The sequence below is a fragment of the Lampetra planeri genome, chromosome 1 (assembly GCF_965212315.1).
Source record: "Lampetra planeri chromosome 1, kcLamPlan1.2.h2, whole genome shotgun sequence".
NCBI lineage: Eukaryota > Metazoa > Chordata > Hyperoartia > Petromyzontiformes > Petromyzontidae > Lampetra > Lampetra planeri.
The window spans coordinates 9,483,875-9,506,095 of NC_136107.1; the positions used below are offsets into that span (position 1 = coordinate 9,483,875).

General features: G+C 47.4%; 1 protein-coding gene across 1 annotated transcript in view; it reads right to left on the reverse strand.

Annotated features, from left to right (window-relative positions):
- Positions 1-22,221, reverse strand: part of LOC144717251 (retinoic acid receptor beta-like) — a 46,379-nt gene that overhangs the window by 17,814 nt on the left and 6,344 nt on the right. Inside the window, exons 2-3 of the mRNA XM_078592661.1 lie at positions 12,843-12,997; positions 1,525-1,666 (exon numbers count right to left, since the gene is read on the reverse strand). Of these exons, the coding sequence (XP_078448787.1) occupies positions 1,525-1,666; positions 12,843-12,997 (297 nt within the window). The remainder of the gene's footprint in view (positions 1-1,524; positions 1,667-12,842; positions 12,998-22,221) is intronic.

Sequence of the window (22,221 nt, forward strand, 5' to 3'; positions counted from 1 at the left end):
GCTTACATTGTTTACGTTGCTATTAGAATAATTATAACAAAGCGGTGGAAGAATGCGCTCACACGTAATTTCCAAGCAATTTTTTAAAACTGCTCCGCAATGATTACATGCGGTCGCTGATTGCGCATAGAACGTTGTGTAAAGTATAATCAGTTAGAACAACATCGACATATTTTTCACTGCCTGGCCTGTGCATCCAACCGCCAGCCTCTTCTTAGTCAGGCGCAAAGATGTGGGAAAGGTTTTGAAAGACGTGAAATGCACGACCCGCCAGCATTGCCACCACCACCGCCACCACCTGCACGTACACCGGCACCTGCGTGGTGGGTACGCACGTGTGCCGGCGAGACACGAAAGAACCGAGTGGCCTCTCGTGGCGGCTGAATCATTTATGAGGGCCGCAGTCAGAGGTCAAATGATGCATGAACTGGGCAGCGGCAGCCGGGGGTCGGTAATTGGACTGCCAGACACAACCTCCGGTGGCGGGGAAGCCACGGGCGACATGAGAGGGGGAACGCGTGTGAAGCGTGCGCCGCTCGTTTATTGGACTAGATGAGGGGGGGCCGGGGGTGACTTGGAAGATGAAATAACAGAGAGGGCACCCCCCCCCCCATCCCTTGCCCCCTCTCCTTCCACCAAATGGTTTCTGTGGTTTCACCCCCCCCCCTTCGTGGTATTGGGTTGTTGAATTGACACCTTAATCGCTCATTGAATATCAATGTTCCATTGTTTACTTTACAGCCGTGCTTAACTAAAAGTTGTTTAGTTGAACATCATTCCTGCAGAGACATGCTATGCACGATGATGTTATTGCACATCTCATGCATTTTTCAAGGCACCTGTTTTGAATCTGCAAATAGAACTCAACTGGCTGAAAAACACCTCGCCAGCATCATCATCATCATTGACGTACACAAAATATAGAGTATGCCAACTTTGATTTATGGTGGAAGTCAGCATAAAAACAAGCTATTGATCAACAAAGAAGACGGCAATAATCCAATATGCACCTGATCATTTCTCATGACTGGCAGCACATGTTTATAGCATGGTAGAAAGCAGCCTCCAAATCTACATTACTGCCTTTTCTCTCAGCTCTAAAGAATGGCCATTGATTGAAACATCGTACATATAAAGCACTCTTGTCAATTCACTGCTGCACGGGGGCCTCCCCACGCCTTGTGTGTTGCAAGGATCATTTAACCATACTTCACCATCCTGGTCAGTGGGGGATGGTGGAAGCAGGGCTCATAGACTTTGGGAGCATAGTACAATACAACAATGCATTTTTCTGCCATTGGCCCCCGACCAAATCACTTGGAATTTACCCAGTCTCGTCGGATCATGGAACCCAAAGTTGGGTTGGGCCTGGCGAGTGCTTGGGATGGGCAACCACCACGCATGAAATCTGTACACGCGCGTATAATAAAAAAGTGTTCAGTGATGATGTGGCAAGGCTGTATAAAAAAAAATCTGTTTTTAACTCAGCAAGCACACTCCTCCCTGCCTCGGTGTTGCACTCACCCTCCTTTGACATGCCGACTTCGAAACACTTCTGCAGGCGGCAGTACTGGCAACGGTTGCGCGTGCTTTTGTTTATTATGCAGCTCTTGTCCCGGTGGCAAGTGTACACCATGTTTTTTTGGATGCTTCTGCGAAAAAAACCCTGCACGCAGGCCCGCACAAGCACGCACGCACGCACGCAGGGGTGAACATTTACACGCACACAAACTTAGAGACGCGTACGCGCGTAACACGTTCGCACGCGGGTGCACATGTACAAGCGTACACACATCCACACGCGTACACATTGCGTGCACGCGCACATGCATACACGCGCGTACGCATCCACGCACAGATCCACGCACATGACACGCACATATCTGCGCAGATGCACACATATACATACATTCACACATGCACACATACACACAACAGGTAAGCAAGACACAAAGACACGGGCATGCACACACCATTGTGTTTGTGTGTATGTGTGAAAGGACACAATAAATATAATTGGTTATACTGTAGACATTTCATACTGTTAACATGCCGGCTAATATCACTTGAATTCAATGTTAATTTTACGCAAGAAAATTCTGCTTGAGATTTTGAGTCCTAAAGTTAAGAGGACATATTACAAAGCATGGTGGATCTATTTGCTAGCTGAAATTGACAAAGAATTGATAATGATTATGATGATGGTAATACGTCTCGTGATGATACAAATTGTACATTGTGAATATTGTCATGCAAATGCATGTTATTGTTAGCATGCCCATCCAGAGCCTGTTATTTCTTGGGGGGGAGAAAAAATAAACCTGGACATTTATTTTAATGAAATAATTACTTTCCCTTATCGATTCGATGTGTGACCTGCTGCTGACCAGATCACACGGGTTCAGACAAGGTCATTGCTAAATGTTCACATGTGAACTAAACAAGCAAGCAACGGCGTCTGACAAAACAATGTGTTGGGGCGGAGGTTGTTAAGGGGCTGGCATCTGGAAGCACTGGAGGGCGATTACTACAGCCGGCTTGAAATTGCATAGCGCGGTTAGAAAATCAATAATGATGCTGGATTTCCTCGCGGTGTTACAAAGCTGTTACATTAGTACTTTGTGAGTTCAAATCTTTGCCTGAGGATTCATCTAAAATGAAATTGAACAGACTTCTCATTTCTTGGGGAAAGGGCCCTAAATACGTCAAGGCAGTTTCGACAAATAAATAAATAAATAAAGTGCTGACTGACAGGCAAAATTCTTGCTTTGGCTTAATGCATTCAACCCAAGGGAAAAACAGATCCAGAAAGCTTTTATTTCTTGACATTGCAAATGTCACGGGATGTTGCAGCTTCGCGCGAGCCCCAGCAAATGTATTTTTCTGATTAGCTCAGTTTTGTCCGCTTAAGCGTGTTGTTATACATTTGGCATTGTTGCCAGCAGGACACTGTGAGTGTCTTTGACAGGGGTAGACGTTGGAATGAAAGTGCTGCCACGCGGTTAACATATACCAGTCATGATGGACGCAGTCATCAGATGTACGTACGATTACTTTTGTGTGAGTCGTTTTTTATCAGCCTCTTATCAGATGCGGGCAGTTGACCACAACCAACTTCATAGAGCCAGTGCTGGCGGTGAGAAGGTGGCCTCGTCAATAATAAACAGGTGTGCACGTGAATTGGCCGTAATATATTTTCCCACCACTTGTTTGACTTTGGGACGCAACAGAGCGGTGTTTGTACAGGTCGGGTTGTATTTCTGCATGATCCTGTAACCGAGTGTGTATTTATGTTGAACTTCGTTCGCACCGTACGTAGCCAACCATGCTAATCGGAGGTGCAGGAGAAGGACAACAAACTAAACACAAAAAAGCAGTTCTAAGGAAATAAGTTGTCAATTTAGATGTTAAAGTGCATAGTTGCCGTGGCTTTCTAATATCGGAAGGAAGACTGTTCCAGACGGCTGCAGAAGCGCATCTGAAAGCACGCGATGCGGTGACCGTCTCTGTTCGATGGTTAGCTAAAAGCTGCTGCGAGGATGACTGGAGTGTGTGATTGGTTATGCTCCTTTGATGAGATCAGCAAGGTATTGTGGTTTATTTGTGGCCAAGCACTTTGTGTGCAATGAGTGCGAGCGTAGCTAGTTGTAAAACGGGTACCCCTACAAGCTTGGGCAGGACGCGTCGTTAGAAGGGACGATGGCCAGTGGTTGAGACTAGTAATAAAGTGGCAGAGAAAGGAGGGGACGCTCTATCTTATCGGTGCACCGAGGGGATAGAGCGTTGAGATCAGCTCACGTGCAAGTGCTGCACGGATGGTTGCATCACAGAACTGTAAGAGATGGCAATAGCTTGGGGACACCTTCATCTAGCAGTGGACTGATCATGGCCAATTATGATGCCTGCAAGGCGTACCGTCACATCCTCATCACAATGATCGTTTTCTTAAACTACCGTACAGAAAGTAAACAAAAAAGATCCCCCATTGAGCCTTACAAAATATCCTGGCGATTTTCGTGAGCACCTTTTAAAGCGGGTATGACACACAAGGGGTGGTACAGCTTACATTTACACCGAGCCACCTTTATATCTCTCGAAAGCCGACGTCCACACGCACACACACACAGCACTGGGTATTCTAGCCACTTACTGCTGAGTCGACCCAGCCACTCCCACCCACAAGTTTTCAGCGCCTACACGAGGACAGCTGGAATCTACCTGCCACCCTTAACTGCAAAAACACCTCCACGCATGTGAGAGCGGGGAGGGCGACGCGTGGCTCCCGTCGTCAGTTGCCACCGCGGTCTGTCACCCACCAACGCACCCCAGTAGCCCAACGAGAACCTGGCCCTCTCACTCACCGGCCCATCTCTCCGCGTTCTCTCGCAGTCCTGCCTACAAATATTGCTGTAATTCGTTTTAATAACCGTCTCCTTGGCTGAGGGACGCAGGGTAACTGCATGAAATATTAAGACATTAACCCTTTTAAGCATAATCGGTGCTAACCGGCATTCATTTACAACTCCAGCTGATGCTGGAAAAAGCTTTAATCACAATCTGAGAAACCATTAGCAAGGCCTGGCCATTATCCCGTAAAAAACTGAAGGCCATAATCATTAACGTAATGCCGTTATGTGCTAAATGGGTACGCGGCGCTCATTTCATTTCTGTTTAATATGATAATCGCCAAGCGCAACATCTGCTGGCAAATGGTCTTTGCTTCCAAACCGTGTCTAAATGTTATGGAGGAAGAGGGAAAAATTGTCTTGTTTAGACATATTCCATTAAATCGGCATAGCAGCAGCCTTTGAAGGCGTGTTGACGGTCTGCCTAATGCGCGGCAGTATTTTTACAAACTCCCGCAAACGTTTCTAATTCTGATTGTTAAATCCTGCGCTGAATGATATGAGAGGCTATACGATACTTGGGGGTGCTTTTGCATTCAAAGGGCATGCCCAGGCAAGGACTCAGAATGCTAAGATAATGCGCACTGCTGGAGTGCGTAGGCTTTAATAATTATAAGCGCATAACACGATAATAAAATGTAGAAAAATGATACCTAGCGAGTAATTTAGCAGATCACTGGACAACGTTTTAACATTCGTGGTTAGTCAAAGAGTCCTTCATTACGTGCTGTAGTTCACGGGCCATCATGAGCAGCAGTACTGTAGTTGTATTTAAAACCAATCTGCACCTCAAACATAACTTTGCATCTATATTGAAGTCAAGGACCATTTTAGTCGTATTTGCATCCTGGAAAAACTGTGTAATATGTTAGACCACAGTTTAGGACATATTCACTAACTTTTTTAATTTGAAGCACATTGTATAGTTCACATAATGCACTCGTTGTTGGGTTTTAACTTTTTTTTATTAGACATGACGGCCTTTCAAACTCATTAATTCTGCGTGCTTTTCACTGGCCCGCGTGATTTACTGCAGTGATCTGGGTATTTAAACGAACTGCTGAGCCTTGGTTGCTGCAGGGAAACCATCAGGAGCGATTATTTTCGTCCTCAATGCCGATAAACATCGGACCACCACAGAGTAATCTCTGTCATCAACTGCTTTCGCTTCGTAGGGAGAAGGGGGGGGTAGAAAGTCGGTATATGTCCAGATTCTTTGCATGTTGAATCAAGGATGATTGCACGTGTAGAAATCCCGACATAAGATACGTTGCCTGGCTTTATTTCCACAGCAAACAGAAACGTGGGTTAGGGACTGCATTGTTTTAAACACTGGCCGGTTTTAGCGCTGCATGTTAACAAAGCACCGACAAAAATGTTCCCCGAGCCTTTGAATGCAGGTGAATGTGGAGGACGATGGGAATGTCTTTCCAGACGCAGGGAAACAACTTGAACAAAATCATGAAAAGGATGGTGTGATGAGTGGCGCAGGTTACGGAGACAAGAATCAAAGTGGCATCCAGATGTCAGTGACGATGGGGAAGACGTGCAGCCAGATGGTGGGATACTGTAAGGGCAGACTTGCGAGGTCACACATTGCATATGCAACCGATGCCGAATCTAGCAGAAGGAAGCAACGTGGGATGCAGTGACGTCAATGGGATTCGTCGTGATGACCTCTTCACCTTCACCTTATTGTAGCATCATTTTGGGAGTCAGGGACCTTGTCAGAAGAACCTGTGTGTGTCAGTCTGTGCTGCAGAGCTGACCCATTCCCTCTTAAAGGTAAAGCTCTGTATGCAGGATGCGTCGTTATTAATTCACACCTCGCTCTGTCCGTACACTGCCAAACAAGATCCCGCTGCTTTTTGCCGACTTCTGTTAATCTCGACGTGTTTTTAAAATAGTATTTATTGCTGAACATTTTCAGTTGGATATCCTCTTCCAGACATCGCGAACCATTTACGCAAGGCAGGGGAATTGAAGTGTACATAAAGCATTTCACTTAACAGTAGGCAGTTTCAGTTGTCAGTTGCAATATCCTTCAAAAAATATAGTTTCAATCGCTTCTTTCAAACGCCTACCTCACCGCACGGGGAAGGCTCGTGCAAGTGTTTAACATCAGCCGTTAACTCGGCCATTCAAGCCTTTAACCAGGCCATTGAAAAGGCAGTGCCTTTCCCTCAATGGACAGATCAGATGGCAGGTTTGGCTCCCCTCGCTGAGGTGGCATTGTTTCGCTGTAGGGCCCTGCGTGCCTATGCAATGAGTGTGGAAAGGAATGTTGCCTCAGATAGGCATCTCTCGACGGCGGGGCACGTGCGGTTGAAATTCTATACCGCGGAATGGGTTCCATTTTCTAGGCATGGGAGTATTGTAGCTGAAACTCCGAAATACTGTTGGGAGAAAGCGAAGGGATTGTGAAATCTATAGCCGTGTGCCGGCTTTGTTGAGCACATTTCCCGCGTTAATCGGCTGTGACAGGTTTGGTGAAGTACACTCATGAGTCACCTGTAGCTCACGTGACCGCACAACACAACCTGGTTCTTCATGCACCAAACATTTCAGCAGACGCACTCGGGCGGCTTATAAATTAATCTAATTACCGTCCCCGGTAAACGTACAAACAGATCGTCCCAATTATTAATTTCAATGAGAAGCGTGCGCCATCTGTACCCTGGTCGTCTGTTGCTCGCCATGAGAGAAAGCAAAATTGGGGCGAGTTTGACGGTGGCCGGATACGGAGAGCATGGAGCTGGGTGGCCAAGGCCGGGTGTGGGGGGGGGTCCCACATGCGCATTAACCTTCGAGTGGGGGGATGCGCAGCGAGACGCATACCACCGTGAGCGGGAATCGAACTCGGTTCGCCGGGTTCGTAGCGCCGCCACCACGCGCACGACGCTCATTAAAGAAGTCACCCGCGCCCGAGCCTCCACGCTGACGTGACCTCATCAGTCAAAGGGCGCGTCCCCCAAGAGGGTGCCTCTCAGAGCCCCGTCCGGCGTGATGGAGCGATGGATCTGACGGGGCTGAGGGGAGGGGGCCGCCGACGGCAATAGAGGTGAAGGAGGCTGTGGCGACGGCCGTCCGGGAAATCAGCCACAGGCCTCCTCCTCCTGCCTTGCCCACCACTTACAATCAGCACTGTTTGTTCTGGCCCACTCTTGTTATCTCAGCACTGGCAGATGGAGTACCGTTGTACCTAATGATATTGCATTACATTTCTGGTAAACCTCGCACCGTGACTCCCGAAGCTGCTAATGCTGCAGGCTATTAGAATTATTACGATCACATCTTACTTGAATCTCGAATTTGTTCTTTGAAACATTGGGCAATTGAGCGTGGGTACCCCCATCTCTTTTCAAGATGTCTAGCCATCGTGGAAGAGTAGGCCAAATACCCTCGAGAGTGGCTCACATCAGCTGTATCTAGTGGAGGCCCCTCGACCATTAATAACATGAGCAAGCAATTTGCAGGGCTGCACCTTCTTACCTTGTAATGAATCAAGACTAAATTACATTTTGTTTTGTTTTAACTGGATACTCATGTCAATAGCAATAAAAAACCCACAGTGTCACGTTTCGGCGCTGGCTGGAAGCTTTGGCAGCGATCAGAGCAGAGCGGTGCAAATCCGCCACCAACGATCATTGCAGTCAACGCCGTGCCACTGCGACACACGTTCCTGCACTGACAAGCGTGCGCCGACGCTGAAACCAAGATCCCTGCTCTGCTGGTACAGCAGCCCCCATCACTCACTACCACACCCTCATCTGGTCTGCTAGGCCATCTAACTGGAAACATCTCGTGGGTTTGGGTTGGCGGGCGGTCTTTACCATGGGCGTTTTTTCGCCCGCTCGATCACTCATCTCGGCGCTGAGCCGCACAGAGATGCAGGTGGTTTGACGGCAACGCCCGTTAGCAGCAGGGCAGTTGGCTCATTCTCCTGGCTTCATGCGTACGTATTCGCATACGTCAACAACGGCGTGGCTTCAGCCACAAAGAAGAAGCTTTCTAAAACAGTGCCGGCACATGGCGTACATTAGTCGATTCAAATGTTGAGTATATTTCTCAATCTTGATTTCAAGCTTTCGTGACTGCAGGAATCCATACTCTATGGTTCTTTCGGTAAAGTCATGTAGGTAGAAAAATGAAATAAAAATATTTTTTTGTTTTATTTTATATTTCTCAATATTTAAATAAATGATATTTAACCCTCACAAGCACCATGTCCTCTGCAGTGGTCTGCTATGATTTATATGACTGCTGTGAAATTGTAGTATTTGAAGCTGTATCAACACATTTTTGCGGTTCATTCAAGTTCTACAATCACATTTAATTAAAATAAATCATTTTGGTTTTCTTAACTTACGACCAAGATAAACTAATATCATTATTAATAATGCTGTGCACATTCCAAATGGCACACTTCTGCATTGTGCTGTTTGTAAATTGGTATTAATATTTTTGGTTTTGCCTAAAAAAAATTTAAACCGATGTCTCCCTCGGAAACAAAGAGACCACTCTGGTCTTGTTGTGCTCATACCTGGTTAGAAATAAACAATCATCTATCTTTCTCTATCTCATCTATCTCTCTCTCTCCCTGTTGTGAAGGGGGAATATAAAAGCCCGTTGAGCAACGTAGCCAAAGGTAGACGGACCTAGAATGAGGAGAGTGGGTGAGATCTGACAAACGTCTCGAAATGAATCAGGCGATACGATGCTCAAAAGACAGACGGGAAAGGCAGGAGGGGAACTGTTCGTGTCCTGCAGTGAGGCACGTGTTTGTGGAAAAATAAATGTGTTCAAAAGTGGTGACACTGGTGCAGACAATTATCGTGTGTGACAACACGGCTGCACTGCATCAGAACGGGAACATCTGAGTGCTGACCCAGGTTACCAAGTGCGTGCTGGAGTAATTCTATATTTTGCACAGGCTGGCTTATGCCCTTGGCAGCATTAGTTGTGGTTGAGTCCAAATGAAGAGGATGCTAAGTGTATTTTTCACGTTTACTTTGGGATTACGTATCAGTACTGCTTCAAAGCGTTGTTTTTGTTTAGCCCTTACCAGGTAAGAGGAAATTACGATTGTGACTTGTCTTTTGTGAGGAAGTCACAGGAAGTCTATTTTATTTTTTAAGAAAGCATGTATACACCGCTGTTTATATTGCGTCACTGAAAGAAAATGTAAAGTGATTTTATTGATCGCTCACATGTGAAATTACAGGAATGCACTGTCGAATTTAGCTGTATTTATATTTTTCTGCAGTGTTTGCGTTATTTAGACAGACATAGACTTTGCACACGTGTAAACTGCATCTTCTCAAGCAGAAAGCCACAGTCATAGTGTCATTTAAAATTCTAGCTGGTCTATTCAATTAATGCTTGTTAGTTAAGCTAAATCTCTGTATTGAAATGCTTAAGACAGATTTTCCTGCACCACAAATCAGGTGTCTTTACATGTGCCATGATCAGATCAGAAAGATCACCGCGATCGTTGAGCAGCTTATGAGAGATTCAACGTAAATTAACATTGAGGTTAATGAATGACTCAATCAGCTAATGAAATTCCTACGCTATTTCTGATGGACACAATATCGCCATTAAAGAGTATGTCGTTGACCACACATCAGCGAATATAATTATTTGGTGATACTGCGTTGGCAGTGGTGCACGAGCATAATGTAGTAATACAAAAACAACTCAACACATTACGCCTTATATATGTACGGTACAATAGGTGACGTTCTGGGCATTGGCCCTTCTTCATCGCATTATTTGTTTGTTTGTTAAGTGAGCGGCTTTCCGGAGGCGGGGTTACCGGGCTGACGATGACGGCACGAGGTGGAGGCTTTTTGACTCGTGAATCATTGACCGGGTTAACAGCACAAACCAGCTGCCCTCTAACGATCCACTTCCTTGGCTGTATAACCTGTGCTCTCCTTGTTTGTGTGGTCAGTGTCCGCATTCTCATTCAAATGAGCACGCAGTCGTCATATCTGCTGATGACCATTGGAGAAAAGTCTACATGGCTGTGACAGAGGGCCCAAGCACTGATGTAGTGCAATAATAATGTTATTGTGTTGGTTTTGTCTATTTGACCAAGGTAGTGCTTTTGCATAACGCTCTCACCATTGAACTGTAATAAAAATTATTCAACGACAAAATGAATAAGTGACGAATATATTACTTAAATTCTCCACAGCAACGCTTCGTGATTATTACGCGTTTTGTCGTCTTCAGCTAAGAAGGATTTCGCACATGTGCTGTATTAGCTACCTCATGGCACAATATCCGACGTTTTGCTCTACGTGCCAGGGCTTTCTTTAGCATACTGAAGTTTACACCATTGGAACCTCATTTGCCAGTAAAAAATATGATAATTGTTTTTTTACCCTTCTATCTGGCAACAAAACTGACACCTTTTTTACAAGGAGTCATGTTTGCATAGACCACAATACCTGCAGTCATAATGCAAACAAAAAACACAACTCTGAGTTAACTCTGATAATGTATGTTAACTCTGAGTTAACTCTGATAATGTATGCACTGGACAGTGCATACATAATCAGAGTTATGTTTTTTGTATTGTGGTATCGTGGTCTATGCAAACATGACTCCTTGTAAAAAAAGGTGTCAGTTTTGTTGCCAGATAAAAGGGTAAAAAACCAATTATTATACTGAAGTTCTTATTGAGTTTCATCCTAAACGTACAACCCATTCAATACTTCGTTTTGGTCACTGTAATTCAATCGTACCCTTCATACTTACAGGGTGAAAAAAATGGTTACAAAGTTGGAAAGAATTTAGATTCGTAAAGATACTTTTCCGAGTAGTTTCTGCAAAAGGAGGAAGGGCTTTAACACAGCACCAGCAGTGTGTGTGGATCAGTGCAGGGGAGGTCGATTGCCATCGTGTGACAGTGGCCATTTGTGCTATAAGACAATATTCACACGTCTGGCTGCAGGTGAATTCCTCGTCAGATGACCTCAGCCAAAGGAAACTCGTCCGTAGGTCTCATCAGTTTCTGAGCTGCAACCCGATCTCCCAATTCCCACTGAAACCATTCATCAGCGTTCAGGCTCTCCTTATCAGACTGGCTACAGCAGCTCATCCCCTCCGATAGGGCACACATTAAGTCGAATGACACCCGCGAAGCGCAAATACACAGCGTCGGCGCCTGTCACACATGACTGATGACTTAAAAGTGAACCGTTGTGGTCATAAACATATCTGCATATCGAGCATGCAGAAATGACACGCGCGGATCCCATAATCGCGAAAAAAGTTATACATTTTAAAGATAATAAAATTCAGCCGAGTCCGCGGTAGTAGGTGCTGTGTTATTTGCATAGATAAGAGTAATCCCCTCCTTATCTGTGGCCATTCATTCTCGGAGTAATTAGTGAAGGCAGAATGTAATTGTATCCCACACTTATCAGAGGCCAATGAGACATCCCAGGCTTGGGACGACACAGCAGTGGTTGGCTGCTGAGCCCTGCCAATAGTGGGGCCAGTGGAATAGCTGCCTGAGTCTTCTTGGTTCTTTCGGTAAAGTCACGTAGAATGGAAATAATTCTTTCCAGATGAATCCCTGCAGTCACGAAAGCTTTAAATCGAAGCTGCCTGAGTGTTAAAGCTTCCACTCAACATTTTTCCGGGAAACATGTCAAAATGTGATGCGGTATATACCATGCAAGTGTAAAGTGCATTTATGCTGAAACGATCACGAGATGGTGCTCATCTCCCGTGGTTGACATTCCACATTCCTATGGCGAGGAGTAGTCACTCCACAGGACACCCACTGTTGGTTGATTGCCCACACATTGATACTCAATTTATTGGGAGGATCGGCTGATGCACAGCGGTGAAATATGTGCCTTGTACGAATTTGTTTACCACCACAGTGGCATAGCCATCAAGGGTGCAGGCGGTGCAACTGCACCAGCGCCCGTTTGGTGAAAGGATCCACAGGACAGATGGACCCAGACATCAGGCATTGGCTTCCGGTTGCCGAACGAATACTTTATAAGGTTGCATTCATTACACACAAAGTGCTTACCAAAAAAAAAAGTTTTTTCATCTCGTCAGAGCATAAACCATCAAGCGAACGGCGATCCTCACAGTGGCTTTTGGCTAGCCATCGAACAAAGACGGTCACCGCATTGTTCGTTTTCAGATGCGCTTCCGCGGCCGTCTGGAACGCTCTTCTGATATGAGGAAGCCACCGGAGCTATGCACTTTAAAATTTACATTGAAAACTAATTTCTGCTTTTTGTGTTTAGTTTGTTTTCCTTCCCCCGCAGCTCCGATTAGCGCGGTTGGCTACATACGGTGCGAAAGAACTTCAACATACACACAATCACGCTCCGTCACTGGCACACCGTGCCCATTCGAATGGCGCAGCGCGGTGTGGCTGGTACGAGGCGTGCTCCGTACCTTGCATCCCTCGCAAGAGCTCACTCCGTAGTGGTAGCCGGAGGACTTGTCCTGGCACACGAAGCATGGCTTGTAGGTGCGTGGGGGCGGAGGCGGCGAGGGGGGGCTGGGCAGTAGCTCCTCCGAGCCGCTGCTGCTGCTCTGCGTATCGATGGCTGAGGGATGAAACCACAGCGGGAGGAGGTGGTCAGTCGCTCACCCAGGCCGTCGTCTTTCGGGGAAAAATTTTCCGTGAGGCTTTACGTTCATGTCAGCATTTTTTTGTTGTCAAATAAAAGCAAGTTTTTTCATTTGTAGCAGAATATCTCACAATCTGGTACATTGTGAGTACCAGATTGTGAGATAGTTGTGTGTATCTCGAGAAGCGGCATTCTTTTTAAATTCTGAAAAACAAAACAATCTCTAAATAACACTAATGCGCAGACTATATAACAAACACATTTTATGTAATTATGACAATGACGCCAGTGTTAATGCCTTACAAACCGTTGGTGGGATATCCACCAAAATGAGTGTAATTATACACCGCTTAGAGACCACATGCAGGATAAAAGCCCCACTAAAAGAAAGGCCATATCTTTGCTGGCCGATGCATCACAAGACAAACACCGCCCATTCTTTACTTGGTATTTGTACTTTTGAATCCTCGCAGCTGACGCTACGTTGTGCCAGACTGTCACGACGGCACTTTACATGCAACCACGTGTAAACTAAGATAATTTTTACATTCCTTTTGTGATCCCTCTAATTGCATGGGTTCTCCGAAGTCGAGCTCAATGTGGACGAGGCACGTAATTGAATCAAGAGGCTGCATGTGGCCAGCAAGGGAGGAACAGGACCCGCCGGGCGACTCCCATGAGCACCCATATGCCGCCACTGGCGCCGTCTCTACGAACTGTCTTGTTTGTGTTGGGCCTGGGCCACTGGCCTTCCTGGCCGCAGCCCCATCGTTGTCTCTGCTCACGCAGTCCCTCCGCCACGTCTACTCGCCTCCTCCATCTAACGCGTACCCCCCCCCCTCCTCCACACGGATCGGGAAGCGAACAAACCTCACCAAATTTGTTAAATTTCGATTTTAAGCTTTCGTGACTGCAGGGATTCATCTTCTTGGTTCTTTCGGTAAAGTCACGTAGAAGGGAAGTCATAAAATAATAAAAATAAAACATAATTAAATAATTCTCACGACGTTTCGGCCACAACGCAAGCAGCGTCCTCAGGTTATTTTATTATGTTTTATTTTTATTATTCTATTACTTCCCTTCTATGTGACTTTACCGAAAGAACCAAGAAGATGAACCTCACCAAGGCTCGCAGCCACCCAAACACCCATGGCAGTGAGGGTATCTCGGCCTCGCCGTGCGTTGCGTTGCACCGCTAGTCGAGTAGATAACCATGTGTTCAATAAACCCTCGGAGCCAGGATGACCGTCCAACTCCGATCGTCATTTATTGATTGTAACAGGTAAAACTGGTGAGAAAACACAGATACAGCATCTGTTATAATTCGGAAACACCCACACAATGAACACCACAGCATCAGAGCATTGTCTCAGATAACAATAGATCCTGGAAGGACCAGGCCCCCACATTACCCCTGAACAACTAGACAAAGGCACAAGCTGGTGCGTTGCATACAGGCACATAGTGTAGTCATCCCACTGCACCCCAAATGTACAGCATTACACTTAACACTAAACTGTGGATGAGATACTTCGTCATCACTCTCAGGATCGCAACATAGGCACAAGTCTGACTCGACCTACTAAATCACAAGTAACATCCACAATAAGGAACGTCACAGGCTTCGTTACTAACTAGGCCTCGTATTTACTACAACAACTTAACGGCACCATAAAGGCATTTACATTGCTATAACGGTCATTCCAACATTACAACAGCATTTCCAATATTATAGGAATATAAACAACTTACAGATAATGCTTCTTAAGCTCCCACAATGGACAAGTGCAGCTGTGATCTCACTGAGATGCGATGCGTGCCGCCATCTTGACTTATCTGTGTAATGGCTGACGCCCGCGTGGTACAGTGGAAATCTAACATCGTCACTTCCTGGTCACGTGACCAACATTAGCATCAAAAAACAGGAACTTCCTGTGAACACACGCTCCACATCTGCCGTGAGGCAAGACACTCCCCGTCTGGTATCTAGGAGATACCACCATTTATTTCCTATCTCATAAACAAGTGTATAACAACTTCAACGGGTCGACTTATTTGTCCATATCTTTGCGAGAAAGAAGTAGTACTATCTCGACTATGGGCCTGATGAAAGTTCTTGCGACACCTTGCTTCGCAATCATAACCTCGACCTTTCGAACTTTTCCATCGGCACTTGGAATCGACTTGAGGATGCGGCCCATTGGCCACTCATTCCGTTTGGCTTGGTTGTCCTTCAGTAGGACGAGGTCGCCTTCTTGGATGTCTGGTCTATTAGACTGCCACTTGTTGCGCACTTGGAGTGTCGTAAGGTACTCGTTTTTCCAGCGACGCCAGAACGTGTTCGTGAAGCTCTGCACTTGTCTCCATTGACGTCTGTAGAGGTCTGCAGTGCTGGCCTCCTCGGTAGGTGCTGTGAGCACATCTGTCTTCTGGGTAAGAAGTGTAGCAGGAGTCAAGATGAATGGTGACTCCGGGTCGGTTGAGATGGGGATCAGGGGTCTTGAGTTAATTATGGCTGAGACCTCGGCCATGAGAGTGGTCAAGACCTCGTGAGAGAGCCGTGTGGACCCGACATCACATAGCATGGAGTCGAGAATGCGTCGAGCAATCCCGATCATGCGTTCCCAGGCTCCACCCATGTGCGAAGAGTGGGGAGGATTGAAGATCCATGTGCAGCCTTGGTCACTAAGGTATTTCCTGACAGAATAATCTTCAACATTCTCCGTATTGATCTTAAGCTCTTTACATGCTCCTATGAAATTGGTTCCACAATCAGAACGGAGTTGCTTGGCTGGCCCTCTGATGGCGAAGAACCTCCGGAGTGCATTTATAAAGCTCGAAGAGTCCATGGACTCGATGACTTCGATGTGCACTGCTCGTGTACTCATACAGGTGAACAGCACTGCCCAACGTTTGCTGTTCGCGAGCCCTCCTCTGGTGCGGCGGGAGATGACTGTCCACGGTCCGAACACGTCAATCCCTACAGAGGTGAAGGGAGGTTCCACACTGAGTCGATCGGCTGGGAGGTCTGCCATTTTCTGTTCTTCCTGTTTTCCACGTAGCTTGCGACACCGGATACACTTGTGGATTGTGCTGGCGATGCACCTCTTTGCTCCAACGATCCACAGCCCTGAAGATCGGATTGCTCCTTCTGTGAAGTGCCGACCTTGGTGCTTGACCTTCTCGTGGTAGTGGCGCACGAGTAAGATTGCGATGTGGCTCTGGCTTGGGATTATGAGGGGGTTTCGTTCATTCTCATCTAATTTTGCATTCCCTAGCCGACCACCGATCCTGAGCAAGTCGTCTTTGTCCATCCCGGGGTTTAGCTTCCTGAGGGTGCTGACCCGAGGAAGGTCTTCTCCCTTGTTGATGGCCTTGATCTCACTTGCATAAGCTGCCTGTTGCACACAGCGGAAGATTGATTTCCTTGCTCTGGAAAGCTCGTCTTCAGTGCGTGGCACTGTGCAGTAATGCCATCCATTGCAGCTACCAGTGGTGCCTCTCATCGGGCAATGGAAGCAGTCTGCGATATGCGTTAAATGTGCTATCGCTCGCACGAGCGTCGTCCATTTCGAGAAATGTTCAAAATGGTGTGGACTCAGTGGACTTCTCGGTCGCACATTTGTTACGAAAGTTGTCACTAGAGGACGAATCTCCTTGTCGGACTCGGGCTCTAAGAGTCCAAAGGTCTCCTTGGTAGTACATGGGCCAACGTCACGTCGTAACAGGAACGCTGGACCCGTCAGCCAGATTGTTTGATTCAGCAGAGATGCAGGGACGGACCTAGTCGCGAGATCTGCTGGATTCTGGTCAGTTGGAACGTAATTCCATTGCTCCGGCTGCGTCGATCTCCTGATGCGCTCCACCCGGTTGCTGATGTAGGTGTAGAACCTTCTGGTTTGGTTGTTTATGTAGCCTAGTACGACCTTACTGTCCGTGTAGAACTTGACCGCGTCCAGTTTGACGTCAAATTCGTCTAAGATCAGTTCCACCACCTCTGTAGCAAGAATGGCTCCACACAGCTCGAGCCTTGAGATGGTATGTTCCGGTTGTGGGGCCTTGCCGTGGAACTCCTTCCAGAATTCCCACTCGGACGATAGCTCCGAGTCGAGGAACGGAGAGGCCAAGGTCACAGCAACCACCGCCACGACCACCAGCAGAGCGACGAGCAGCGGCTTCACCTTAGTCTTCTTCCCGTCAGTCAGGACTGGCTTGGAGAAACGTGGAGGAACAAACTCCAACGAAGACGGTGGATGCACAAGCGAAGTCATGGTGGTTTCTTCGTAAGTCTGCACGGTACAGCCTTGACTTCTCTCGCCGAGTTCCTCTTTCAACGTGAAGTGGTTGGGGCACGGTTTGAAGAGCGACGTGCGTCCATTCGTGAGCACACTCGTTCTGAATGTGCTAATGTGGTCTGGTTTGTGTATTCCCTTCAGACAAACGTCACCTACGATGACCCATCCTAGGTCGAGTCTCTGGGCATAGGGAGCGTCGTGAGGTCCATTGCGTTGGTCGCGAACCTTGTGGACTCTCAGCATGTCCCTGCCGAGCAGAAGTAAAATCTGTGCCGCGTGATCCAATGGCGGGATGAACTCTGCTATGGGTTTCAGGTGTGGGTGGTGACGTGCAACTTCGGGCGTGGGAATCTCACTCCTGTCGTCCGGTATCTCGTTGCACTCTGTCACCGTAGGAAGGGCTAGCTTCATGGTGCTATCTATGGTTTCCACCATGAGGCCGCTCGCTCTTCTTCCCGCTGTCTCCATCAGTCCTGAGCATATTCTGAGCGTGTATGGAAAGGAATTCCCACCTACACTTAGCTGATCAAAGAACTCTGACCTTGCCAAAGACCTGTTGCTCTGGTCGTCCATTATGGCGTACATCCTTACTGCCCCTTCAGGATGTCCTTTGGGATAGACTCGGACAAGGCATATCTTTGAGCAAGATCTTCCTTTGAAGCCTTCTCCACAGACTTCTGTGCATTTGGTTGTGATTGACGAAGTGAGTGCGGCGGTCTCGCCTTGCTCCCCGCCGTGCTCTGCTTTGGGATCGGAAGCCTTAGTGCTACTGGGTTTCGAGTAAAATGTGTGCAGAGCAGTTGCGTGTTTGTCGCTGCCACATTCCTCGCACTTGATATTTGCCTTGCAATTCCTTGCAAGGTGGTTTGTAGAAGCACAGCATTTGAAGCACACTCCAAATTCTTTCAGCATGTGCTTCCGCTCTTCCAATGGCTTCCTCCTGAACTCATGGCATTTCTGGAGGGAGTGAGGTTTATCATGCAATGGGCATTGCTTCTCTGGATCCTCTATCTTTTTCTTTGTGGTGGTTGCCTGGACGGAGTTTGCGAATGTCGCAGGAGAGACCTCAGTCTTGTGTACGGAAATTGGCACTCTCGCTGTTCCTCGTTTCGCCGTTGTCCTTTCCATTTTTGGGAGATCTGGACTGGAAATCCCCGTGGTGCCAAACATGAAACTCGGGTCATTTCTAGTCTTAGCCAGGTTGCGGATAAACTTTGAGAAAAAAGAGAATGGGGGGAATGCAACCTGATGCTCTGACTTGTATCTTGAACCCGCTGTTCTCCATTTTTCCTGCACGTCAAATGGCAATTTCTCTACGATGGGGTTCACGCCATGGTAGGTATTCAAGAAAATGAGACCTGGTAAGTAGGGATCAGCCTGGGCTGATTCAAGCTCCATCAAAAGATCTCCAAGCTCCCGTAACCTTTTATTGTCTCGACCAGAGATTTTTGGAAAGTTCTGCAACTTCTTGAAGAGAGCCTTCTCAATGGTTTCTGGGCTACCATAGCACTCCTCGAGCCTCTCCCACACCGCATGCAAGCTTGAGGCGGGGTCGTCAATGTTTGCTGACCGGATCCTCTTTGCGTACTCTGCAGATTCATTTCCTAACCATTTCACCAACAGGTCGAGTTCTTCACTTGCAGAAATGTCTGCATTTCGGATTGCATTCCTGAAGGTAGATCTCCAGGCTCGATAGTTCTCAGAGTGGTCATCAAACTTAACGAGTCCTGTGTTGATTAGTTCGCGGTGAGCCAGGTACCTAGCAAAGTCTCCTAGTCCTGCTGATCCAGGGTGTGTCCATACTGGCGCTTGTGAGGCGGCATTATTGGCTGTATTGTCTAGCATGCCGTCATTTGCCATGGCGTTGGACTGTGGGCCCAAAGGGTTTCGATCACGTTGGCTGGATCCCCTTATATGACTGTCTGGAATGTGGGTCTGACTTGGTGCATCCACGTCTGACCCCACGTGTGCGACGCTGAGTTGGCGACTAACTGCCAGGGCAGGATATGCATTTCCACCATTCCTGTAGACAGCATTCATGTTCATTCGGTGTGGAGATGGCGATGCCTGAACGTCCACCCTTTGTTCAGTATCGTTTGGTGGAGGAGCATTGATGCATTGTTCAGACCAGTCCAAAATATTTTTTCTGGTGAGTTGATCACGGTCCTTGACAGGTATCTGAGTGCCAAACTCACTCCAATTCTCTTCCTTATCCAGGTTGGCTGCTGCCTCGAGCACCTCTGCCTGGGCCATTGCAGCAGCTGCTTCCCTTTTGAGTTGTAGGGTGCTTAACTTAGCATCCAGCTCAATGTTCTTCCGCGTTGCGGTAGCCACTAATATACTCTCTTGCTCTTCAAGCTCTGCTTTCTTCCGTGCAGCAGTAGCCACTAATATACTCTCTTGCTCTCGTGCGGTAGCAGTTGCTAATATACTTTCTTGCTCTGCGAGCTCTGCTTTCCTCCGTGCGGCAGCAGTTGCTATGGTTGCTTCTTCTTGTATACGAGCCCTTTCAATTAGCATGGCTTCCTCTTCGGCCATGTAGGCAATACGGGCGTTTGCTGCTTCTGCTGCGGCGCGTGCCTGAGCTGCTGCCATACCAGTAGATGATATATGTGAGTGTGCTGAGGCTTTAGATCTTGTGGTGGACCTAGATGAGACAGAGTGCTGAGATCGTGTCTCTCTTAAGCCCTCCACACGGTCCATTGCATCTTGTATCACTGCCTGCACATTATCATCGAGCAGTTCAAGGAAGTGCTCTTGTCTGCGCACTCCCTCAATGCCCTCATCTGTTTTCACCTTCATCAGGAGGGAGATGTATCTATTTGCCAGGAGCTTGTAGCTTGAGCTGCTCACATTCACTCGCTGGATGGCCCGCTGAATTGAGGCCACTGTGTCTGAGGCATTTGAAGCTTCAGATAAATCTGCTTCAACCCGGTTCCATGCCCGTTGTATCCTGGCATCCAGGTCCTGTTTCTCAGCCTCATAGCTTTCCAAGGCCCGTTGCGTCAACCTGACCTCCCTCTGGGGCCTTGAACTCCCTTGGTCCTCTTGAGGCAGGATGGGAGATCCTGGATTGCTTGGTTCACCTTCTTCAGCATCTCTCCCTGCTGAACTGTGGCTTTCCATGCTGCGATGCTTGCAGCACGATTTTAATGTAGACTCGTTGCAGAGCTCCTTGCTTGTTGCAGGCTGACTGCAGGGCTGGCTGCAGAGCTGGCTGCAGAGTTGACTGCAGGGCTGGCTGCAGAGCTGGCTGCAGGGCTGGCTGCAGGGCTGGCTGCAGAGCTGGCTGCAGGGCTGGCTGCAGGGCTGGCTGCAGAGCTGGCTGCAGAGCTGGCTGCAGAGCTTCTTGGGAGCTTTAAGAAGAGTATCTTTTTACTATCTCGGCCTCGCCGTGCGTTGCGTTGCACCGCTAGTCGAGTAGATAACCATGTGTTCAATAAACCCTCGGAGCCAGGATGACCGTCCAACTCCGATCGTCATTTATTGATTGTAACAGGTAAAACTGGTGAGAAAACACAGATACAGCATCTGTTATAATTCGGAAACACCCACACAATGAACACCACAGCATCAGAGCATTGTCTCAGATAACAATAGATCCTGGAAGGACCAGGCCCCCACATTACCCCTGAACAACTAGACAAAGGCACAAGCTGGTGCGTTGCATACAGGCACATAGTGTAGTCATCCCACTGCACCCCAAATGTACAGCATTACACTTAACACTAAACTGTGGATGAGATACTTCGTCATCACTCTCAGGATCGCAACATAGGCACAAGTCTGACTCGACCTACTAAATCACAAGTAACATCCACAATAAGGAACGTCACAGGCTTCGTTACTAACTAGGCCTCGTATTTACTACAACAACTTAACGGCACCATAAAGGCATTTACATTGCTATAACGGTCATTCCAACATTACAACAGCATTTCCAATATTATAGGAATATAAACAACTTACAGATAATGCTTCTTAAGCTCCCACAATGGACAAGTGCAGCTGTGATCTCACTGAGATGCGATGCGTGCCGCCATCTTGACTTATCTGTGTAATGGCTGACGCCCGCGTGGTACAGTGGAAATCTAAAATCGTCACTTCCTGGTCACGTGACCAACATTAGCATCAAAAAACAGGAACTTCCTGTGAACACACGCTCCACATCTGCCGTGAGGCAAGACAGAGGGGCAGCTGGCCAATTTGTTGTCCACAGCGAGCGACTGTCAGCCTTTTTATACGTTCAATACTAACCTTTTTTTTTAAATACAGAAGTCGTTAATAAGTCACTCGTCTTGCAACAAAGTGTTAAAAATGTCTCGTTGGCCTACTCATCAGTTGTTGAATAGCGGAATAGCTCTGTGAATGTCACCGCAGCTCGCTGTTCAATGCCAGACACGAAGGAACAGCTCTTTTCAACGGTGCAGCGGGTGCAAGTGAGTCGCATCCTTGCTCTTGCGGGGGCTCAGAATCTGAATATTTATTTATAGCTATGAATCCGATGAGCTAGAAAGCTCTTTTATAACATGACCTGTTAGGGGCGTAGCGTTCTGCACACATCTCGCACGCGTTGCTTCGTCTTGCACTCACGAGGTGCAAAACGAGCTGATTCTGTGCCTTGTTAATGTGCGGCAGTCAAAAGCCTCAGACTGGGCACGACAACCACCACAACTTCCAGATCTAATCTCTCCCCCCCACCTTCTCCTGCTCTTACGGCAACAACCACATGCTGTCGTAATGGGGCTGTTAAAATATCAGAATATTATCGCAGCATGATGTGGAAGTTGGAATGGAAGGGGGGGGACCGTCCCTGAAAGCACAGCCTCCTGGCTCAAACTGTGCGATGTTTCACCCGTCACCATATGCCTCGTATCCTGGAGTGGGGGCTCGGTTCCTTTTTTT